At 41.4% G+C, this 9,949-nt stretch overlaps 1 protein-coding gene across 1 annotated transcript; it reads right to left on the reverse strand.

The window, feature by feature from the left end:
- Positions 1–3,065: 3,065 nt before the first annotated feature.
- LOC133983769 (transcriptional repressor scratch 1-like) lies at positions 3,066–8,258 on the reverse strand. Its single transcript, XM_062422948.1, has 2 exons — positions 8,147–8,258; positions 3,066–3,793 (listed from the first exon to the last, which is right to left on the reverse strand). Exons 1-2 carry the CDS (start codon positions 8,256–8,258, stop codon positions 3,066–3,068), a joined length of 840 nt encoding a protein of 279 aa, XP_062278932.1.
- Between the last annotated feature and the right edge of the window lie 1,691 nt (positions 8,259–9,949).

Here is a 9,949-nt window from a genome sequence, read left to right on the forward strand (position 1 = left end):
AGCCAAAGATCTTTGACTGCACTGCAAAGTTGTTTAGCAACTTTGACACTGTCACACTGCAATCAATCACTACTGCTGAGGTTATGTTGTTACTGTTATTGGTTTTGCACAGATGGAAGATTTTAGATTCAAATCGTTAATTAGAATCTTTTTGTTATTTATATATAGCCACCAGTGATAGATGTCTCTAAAAAACGTTGAGAAATACTGCATGAAGGTGATGTTTTTGCTGTCTTTGCATATAGAGAATTAAGTGAAAATTCTTTGCAATATTTGTGCTTTTAATATTGTATTTGTGTGATGTTTATGAATAAAAAAACAAAGATGTAAGCCCTAACACAGAGTTCTATGACTAATCAGCTTGATATAAATTGAAGAAATTGCAGCTCAAATCTAGTTCACACAACAGGGAGAGAGATAAGACCTGCAATTTGCTGACTCATACACTGATTCGCCCCAGTCACAACAAAAACTGCCTTCTTGTTATTGACTTATGAGTTTCTTTTTTTTTTATAAAAGAATAAAAGATTGTACTGTCTCATGCAACAAAACACTTTTATCACAAAATATAGATTTAACTTCAGATCTGATTGCCGTTTGATGTCATACAGGTCTTATAACTTAATCTCTGTGATGTAAATGAAATTAAGTAATGGGGGCATGTTTCAGTGCAGACTCGCCTTTTGTCCCTATATCCCTAAAATGATGTGAATCTCATGCCTGAGGAAGCATTGCAGTAATCAAAACTCCTTTGTCAGATTTACATCTGAATATTAAACCCATTTCTTTTAAACTGTTGAAAGTTTGACTGCAGAGGAGTTTAACAGGACACCACAGATTTTTCTCTCTGGGTCTCCCCTAATGGCTAGTGTGTGTGTGTCTCTGTGTGTGTAGATGTGTCTATACAAGGTTATAACATATATGGCATATGAAAATCAACAAGCATTCAAATATTTTCGTGTGTCCTCAGTCTGTCTCCCGGGAAGCTCCATGAATCTGTAGAAAAGGTTTCTGAGCTGCAGAGAACTGGGTTCAGCATTACTGGTATTGGCCAGTGAGATCAAAGATAAAACCATCTACGGATCGGGGTTGATTAGAGTTAGCCTGTCTGTAGGTACCGTATATCACTCATAGAGTCAGCCTATGGTTGGCCCAGTGGGGATGAATGGGGCCTACTGCAGAATAATCAGGACTCTGTCTAATGTATGTGGGACTGTAATAGTAAACGTAACAGCAAGCAGGCCAATCTTGCTAAAGTGCATGCTTTTTCTGTGGTTAAAGAATGCACGCTTATGGTTTAGAAGTGCACTGGACGGGTACTTGAATAATGCATTGCATTTAAAGTTGACCTCAGCTTAAATGATGCACCAAACTTTGGCTTGGTTTCCTTCTGAAAGTATACAGAAAACCTCATATATACTAAGCATCACTTCAGGTTGGTGCACCTGTCACAGCAAAATTTGCCATTTCAGTCTGATGCGGTCTTTGCTTTAAGATGTTGTTTATATCAGTATAAGTCAGATCTCTTCAGGTTATTACTAGCTTGTTGAAGGCCTGTTATTATATTATTTGGCCACATGACAAAGGAATGATGTTTTAAACACATTTAAGTGCCATTTTAACATCACAAAACCTTTAATAAACCACTCATAGTACACAAATGGCCAATCATCCAATCTGATTAAACTGTTGCAAGGTCTAATCCAAAATTAGGCCTCTCCAGGTTATTGTTCGCAGGCTTTTTTCATGCTAGAATTAGCCTAGCACACATCTATAAGGGCCCTAGTTATCCTACAATAGGCCTCACAGTCAGTAGGCAGCTGATCCCAGCCTCTCTAGCCTACATCCTACATTAGTTCTACTCACTAAGAGGCAGGCAGTGCATAACAAGAGAGGAAAGACAGGACTTTTCTTTTTGTTTCTCTAACACTACATTGGCATGTTCCCTGATGTCTGTAATATTAGTATTTTTCTGTTTATGACTATAGGTGAAGTAAAACATACCTGATTTTTAAACTGCTATACAGTAGTAGGTAATACTTCATAACTTCATCATAAAATACCATGCATTAGGTGATTATTGCTTTTAAGAGTCCTACGGAGGCTCCAAGAGAAAAATATTGCCCTCAGGTTCTATCTATAGGATTTTGGCAAAAAATCATAAGCTTTTTATGATGTTGGCATAGATTTCATTATTTTTTTTGCATGCAATAACGTTAGTAAGAAAAAAGGTAAACAACATAATAGGAAAAAATATTACTCAAAAAAGTGACATATGCTTTGGCCTGTAGTGATAAAAAAGAGGTTGGCAAAATTCCTACATATTACATGTAAATAAATTAAAGTGCAACAAATATGAAATAATATTACTTCATTGTTATCAAATCAAGTATAAACTTACAACAAATAAAATTAGCCAAAATGTTACAAAATAAATAAATAAATGAATAAATAAATAGATACATGAATAAATAAATAAATAAATCAGAAGTATTTTACCTCAGTAGTGAAGAGAATATGGTCACTTGGTGCAGCAGAACATTATTATCATTGTTATTACTATTATTATTACTAGTATTCCAACCCCCAAAAAAACTAAATCAGAAGGAAAAACTCTTTCACTGCGTTTCAATGCAGGGAGGAACCCAGTAGCTATAGGCTTACTATTGTCTTTGTCATCATCCTCACCATCGTATATTGTCATACTGTACCTAGATGCCAGAAGGAAGCCAAGTTTGTAATATCGTCTCTATCCATAACAAACAGAGGAAGAGGAGGTGAAGAGTTTTTTTGAGGAAGTGCATGCGTAGATCAGTTAAATCCTTAAGTGGGCAAATCTCAAGGAGAAAAAATTGTGCTATCTTCATCATCATGAATAGGCTCCAAGGAAAAGCAAGGTGGGGAGGGGTGGGGGGGGGGGGGGGGGTGGTTGAGAGTGGAGGGTGAAGAGAGTGAAGCAAGGTCATATTCTGACCAAAAATAGATTGTTTGTGTCTGCAGTTCAGTCTGTAAGGATAATGGTAATTTATGTCTGCAGTTTTGTCTGTTTAATCTATGCGGGGGGGTCATGCATCTAGGGGGCCAAGAGGAGAGAAGGGGCCTTTGAAGCAGGCAGATTCATAGTGCTTGTTCAGGTAACTCTTGAGCGCGAAGGTCTTGTTGCAGCGTTTACACTTGAAGTGCTTGAAGGCCGAGTGGGTCTGCATGTGAGCGCGCAGGTTCGAGCGGTCGGCGAAGGCCTTCCCACAGTGGGCGCACCCGAACGGCTTCTCGCCTGTGTGGGAGCGCATGTGGCCCTGTAAAAGCCACGGTCGACTGAACGCTTTCCCACACACGTCGCACTTGTGCTTGAGGTCATGCGTGAGCAGGTGCATGGCCATGGCAGGCATGGACACGTACACCTTCCCGCAGGTTGGACACTTCTTTGCCAACTTGCTGTCCAGTGAGCGGTGTGTCTGTTTGTGCCGGCTCAGATTGGAAGACGTGGCGTAGGTTTTGCCGCACTCGTTGCAGGTGTGCCTCTGGATGGTCCTGGGGCTGCCGATGGCTTTCCTCCTCGAGCGGCCGTCCGTGATGAAGAAGGCATCGACTGAGTAACCCTCACTCACCGCAGTGTCTCCGTTGATGTAACCATCAGTGATTTCTGAGCCGGGGCTGTCAGGAGACTCAGAGTCAGGGGCCCCGTAGTCACTGTGGATACCATCATAAAGGGGGTCAGGGGAGGGAACCTTGATCCCGCTGTCACTCTCACCATCGTACACACCAGGGCTGATGTAGTCACTGATGTAACCACCTGTTATGGAAAAACAATAAAACAGTATTAGGAGATAAAGCACTGAAATGGAAGCTTTAATAAAAATGGTTTTACACTGAACCCTGGTGTGGGAATGAGATATATTTGTCCCTGATTTAACCTTCAACTGATAGATAGTAAAGAATTTTAAATTTGCTTTTGTAGAATTACCAGAAATTCCTGCAGTTCACATCATACCAAAGAACAGGTTGAAATCAAATAGTCCCCTTTTCCCAAGCATATCTCTCTTCACAGAGACAGTATTGGCAGAGATTCAGTATAATGGCTGGCAGGATGCAGTCTGAATTGGTGTCGTTAAATAACTGTATGGTCACTGATCTAAACAACTCCATTAAAACCATTAGCAATATACAGCAGGCCACTGGTGTTTATACAACGTCTGCATCCTGCTTGAAAGCATCTATTATAACAGAGAACATAGAGAACATGTGTTGACATAAAATATTTCCAACAGCTGGTTCATTCAACCAGTTACTGCTGCATTACTGTTGTATGTAAGTAACCCATGTGATATGGAGGGAAACAAAGGCTGACATGATACCTGGCATTGTACTGTATGTGTTGAGATGCCAGATGCATTTTTCTTTAAAGAGCAGAAAAGAAATAAATTGCAGCAGAGTGGGTGAGACAGAAGGCTGCATAAGATCTGATCCAAGTCAGTAATTTTATATGCATTAAACCAGTTAATCTGTGGTTATACAAAGTATTTCTTTGAAATAAAAGGAATCCTACTCTCACTCTTAATGTACTAATACAGAGTTTAATAACTTGCTGCCTGTCAGATACATACTATGATCATAATCACAGTCTTTCATCCTGTATATGCCTTGTCGTAGTTTTACAAAAACTATGACAAGTTACCTACCCTACAGCGCATGGCATTAACTCACCATCAGTACTGCAGCAACAACTGTAACTACTTTGAATAACTTGTAACATATGTGAAAGACTAAATTGGCATATTGTAATGCAGAACATCTGTCTCTGCCTCACACACCTGTGGCCAGAAGTGGAATGTGAAAACAGACTGCAGTATAAATCTACAGATAATTCAGGGATATGATTCCTCTCAGTCTTTAAAGACTGCAGTTAAAACATTTACTCTGTGAAAGATGAATGCACACAAGCTGACCCTGAACTTCAGAGAGCTGATTTAGCATGTGAAAATGAGCATCAGCACCACAGGCAGATCCAGTGCGGTGCAGGTCGATGGCACAGTGACAGCAGGGCTGCTGCACATGCTCAGGTGTTGCAGTCAACGGTATGGTGCATTTTTACAGTTCAGGGGGTTGTAAACTTGCACAGTGAGCCTTACAGGCAAAATACAGTTAGTCAAATTAATTCTAAAGCAGGTTGGAAGATACGACCGCTCCCTTTAGTTAGATCTGAAAATGATATTCTTCTCAATTTGGAGTGTTTTTAAGAGAAATCACAAACTTGTGAATATATCTACATATGGTAACAGCCTAAATATAGAAATGCATAATTATATGAACAGTCGGCTGCACATACAGTCTATTGAACTAGCATGCACGAGCTCACACTGCACATTACAATAAAAACACCTTTAGATTCAGTTCACTAACAGTCTAAATGTGTTTTTTTGTGTACACATTTTCTGGTTATTTACTGTCTCTTCTGTCTCATTGAAAAAGACTGTATTCGTCATGAAAAATTATTTAAAATTATACTTTGTTGTGGCTTTCTGCCTTTTAAACTATGTGACAGTTTATGGGGTTAAAATAAACTTTAAATTGAGAGGCCAGACTGAACTGAGCTGAACTGTCCCTGAATGTATAGGAAAGCCATCCATAAGCACACGTTTAAACAAAATACAAGAAATGTTCCCTCCTTTTCTGTTTACTAAAATGTACGACATATGAATCTACCTACTATACCCAGATAACTTTTTAAGAAGTTTCATCCATTTTGAACCATCCAAAAAACAATTTACTATCCACAAACACAAAAAAAATATTTTGGAAGTATACAAGTATACAAGAAAAGGAAACCTTGGTTGTGTTACATTCATTTTGTGCAGGTGATTCAACAGTTTTTAGGAAGACAGATTTTATTCATTTTTGACATTATCATTTTATTCGAGTTCAGTAAAGCAGTCTAGACCTGCAGCCAGTAAAAATGCAAGCGTTTTTCTCCTGTAAGGAATTCCTGTTGTTATTATTCCTCCAGTCTCTCAGAAGATTTTTGAGTTAAGACGCAAAAGCAACAAGCTCCATCTGACATCACACATACGATAACAGCTACTTCATATCTGCCAGGCGTCCCATCTGGATGCACAGTCCCATCACGCACAACGCACGGAACACGGGTGGGACATAAATTATTCCAAACTCCGCTTCGTTCAGGTAGAAAGTTGTTCCTATAATGTGCAGGCGCTCTTGTTGTGGGTATAGAGACTATGCTGCTGCACAGTGTGTAGCAGCCAGCCGCATTAAGCTGTTGCCATCAAGTGTTAGGGATGGAAACAAAAGGTGGCCGGGACAGGCAGATCGCGTGTCAAACCGAGCAGGGCTTGTTAACCTCGACATTATAAATACACCACTGACATGAGTGGAGAAATGCGGGAACCGCGCATGTGAATACACACGTTGATGTGCAACAGCGTGTCAATGTCACTGGGGCGGAAACATTGCAGCCAGTGCCTTAATTTACATGGAAAAGGCATCTCTGGTTTTTTCGTGTAAAATGTGACGCACGCTGGTGGAGGGTGTGGGGAAGTTCACAGCTTCAGAGCAGCGCAGGGCAGCACAACAATGAGTCACACTGTCGCTTTAGGATAAATGCAGTGGGGCCTTGTTATGCCTTACAAGTCAATCTTAAACATATAACAGGCTATAAAATAAACTATTATCCATATGTAGCAGTTATTCCAAGGCAAATATAAAAATATTTAATCAATTTGGATAAAATTGTTACTTAAATTCAGAATCTGTTTCCATTAACTTATATTCAACAGTTAAGTCAGATAAGAGACAGGCATGTCAATTCTGATCCTGTTTTGTCTTCCTGTGTCTCTGTATACTGTGACAGTGTAGGCTTATGGCAGCGATGCTCTTCTCTACAGGAAGCCTTGGCGAGATATCATTGTGCAGAAATCTGCCAGCACTGCAAAAAACCGGACAGGCACACCTGGACAAGGAGCTCAGACAGTGCAGAATGAAAGGATATGTGGCTGTGATGCATGGGGCTAATTTTATGCAACAAAGAAGAACAAAACCGGAGTACTAGACCTCTGGTGGTTTTGGTTTTGGACACAGTATTGTTGCAGAAAGAAAAACTGAATTGTGGCTGTTATCGTGCTGCACCTGCAGGTGTTGCATAGTGTTTGTCAGTGAAATATAAAGGCATAAATATCAAACATGTGGCATTATGTTTTGTCAGGTTATTTTCTCTACTATAAAATACACAACTTATCCACATGATATAGGCCCCACTGCAGACGAATGTCCACTTAGGAGCAGGTTAATGAATTAAACATTTTGACTCCAGATGACCTGCCTTCAGTAATTCCACAAAACCAAGTCAAAGTGGACCAGATATTAATAACTACCATCCTGTCTTTATCTCTTTTAACCTTTTAGCCTACGTAGGAGGGAAAAGTCCCCTCTGACTATGAGCCAAAATCGATGAAACATGGGATGCGCTGGATTTAGTTGATTTCTCAAGTGACCTTTCCGCTTCAGTAGCAGCTCAACTCCTACAACCAACCAACCGCTAAAAATCAGCTCTACTTTATCCAGTAAATGAAGCGGTGCTGTGATAACTCTCGCAGGGTGTGTGGTTATTGAGATTGGCAGTCTCTTCTCCCCTCTTATAGTCATATAAAGTGTAAAACCTCTTACAGTCTCCACTAATGTTATATTTAAACGCTGCATAGTCTCACGGCTTTGAAACATGCACGGGGAAGGTAATAACTAGACTACATAATAACTTTATACTGTCTGCTATAGGCTAATGTACTTATGAACCTAAAGTTCACCTGCATACAAGTGTCCACTAATCTTGTAGTTTCAATGGATTGTGTATAGAAATAGAGATAAAATAAACACGCAGCAGTGAACTAGCTCATTATAAACTCATTATTGAGCACTATTGATACACTATGAGTCTCTATTTGAATATTAGTTTTTTGTTCAGAGTTGCAGGACTGCAGCCATGTGCCAACCCATGGTACCGATTTTAAAGAACAACCACAGCCAGGGAATCCCTCAAGCAGATAAATCCACCTTTTAGTCTCCTTTTGGAAACCTTTCCTCTCCTCTTGTGTTGAAGACACCTGTTAGTGCTGCTTGTGCAGGCAGCCTGACCTACCTTTGTCATGGAGCCGCAGGCTGAGGTCTGTCCTGTGCCGGTAGGCGTTCTCCAATTCCGCCCCGGAGAAATCATCCAGTTTCACCTTTTTCACAAGGAAAGACCTTGGCATGATGGTGCACACACACACACACACACACACACACACACACACACACACACACACACACACACACACACACACACACACACACACACACGCACTCTCACAAACACACACACTCACAACATTCACAGCCGATCGCCGACGGCCTGGCCAGCGTGACGATTTCGCCCCGTCACACACCAATAGGACGGGTGGCAAAGATTTTCTTGGGGTTTTTGGAGGAAGCCCGAACTGTGAATTGACCCGGTAAAAGAGTTAACGAGCAGCGATGTATTGTTTCTTCTCAGTTTCTCTCACTGTCTTTGCCTCCTCTTCGGTTTAGTCCTCGTGCAAAGAGAGGGAGAGAGAAATGCAACTTCAGCACCGGACAGCTCCCTCCGCGGGGTGCCTCGCTCTCCGCTCGCGGGCAGGCGGCAGACCGGGGTACAGAGGCTCGTGTGCAGTCCAAAGATTAAAAAAGAAATTAGCAGGCGGTGGAAGGCACCCTGCAGCGCACGCCACGGCTCTCGGGCCTTTTAAAAGAAGAGGAGAGAAGAGGAGGAGGAGAAGGAGGAGGAGGAGGAGGAGGAGGGAGGGATGCTAAGAAAATAAGAGGAGAAAAAAATGGAAGGGTGATTCTGGAAGCTTTTCAGAAATATGTCGGACACCTTGTCCTTCCTTCTCTGCCGCAGAAGTAGTCCTTAATTCCCGTCAACAGCGACTACTCATCGCGGTAAATAATCACAATCGCCCCCTGAGGCCGTGTGGATCAACAGCGTCCCCTCTTTCTCTTTCTGTATCCCTCTCTCTTCTCTCTCTCTCTTCCCCTCGTCTCTCTCTCTCTCTCTCTCGCTTTCTGCAGCTTCCGCGAGGTGTTCCCGTGAGTGTGCCGTCTCGCGATCAGCTGTTGGCATTTATAAGGCGCAGAGAGAGAGAGAAAGAGAGAGAGAGAGAGAGAGAGAGAGAGAGAGAGAGAGAGAGAGAGAGAGAGAGAGAGAGAGAGAGAGAGAGAGAGATGGAGGGATGGATAGACAAACGGGTGGAGGGAGTGCTTAATTTAATCCATCCCACATCCCCGGGGAGCAGCGACTGGCCCGGATGATTTATTGAAGCTGTTATCACCCCCCCCCCTTCTTTCTTTCTTTCTTTCTTTCTTTCTTTCTTTCTTTCTTTCTTGCTTTCTCTTTTATTCTCTTTCTCCCTCCTTCCTCACTCTCTCTCTTCATTTTTTGAGTGTGTGTGTGTGTGTGTGTGTGTGTGTGTGTGTGTGTGTGTGTGTGTGTGTGTGTGTGTGTGTGTGTGTGTGTGTTTGTGGTAGTTTCAGTGTGTGTGAGGCGAGGCGCCATGTTTTAGAGAGATAAGAATGGAAATTATTGTTATGTTTTTTTTTTCTTGCACTCATCGATTTGATTCAGCAATCACAGCGTGGAACATGAATTTTAAATATTGTCCCATTCTAGTGCATATACTTTTTTTTGGTTTCCCCTCTTCTTTTATCACCTGCTAAGCTCTTCTATTTTTTTGCTTTTATTTCTCTTGATGACATGGATTTTATGGAATATTAACTAGCATGCTGAGAGCCTCGTAATTATCATTAATGTGGCCCCGAAGGCAAATGGATGTAGACCAAATGGAGTGTTTTACAGTGACTGCCGCATTAATATGGGAGTGGAGTAATATCTGCTCCAGGGTCACACCGGGTTCACTGACAAGTTTTA

The sequence above is a fragment of the Scomber scombrus genome, chromosome 7, assembly GCF_963691925.1.
Source record: "Scomber scombrus chromosome 7, fScoSco1.1, whole genome shotgun sequence".
Classification (NCBI taxonomy): Eukaryota; Metazoa; Chordata; class Actinopteri; order Scombriformes; family Scombridae; genus Scomber; species Scomber scombrus.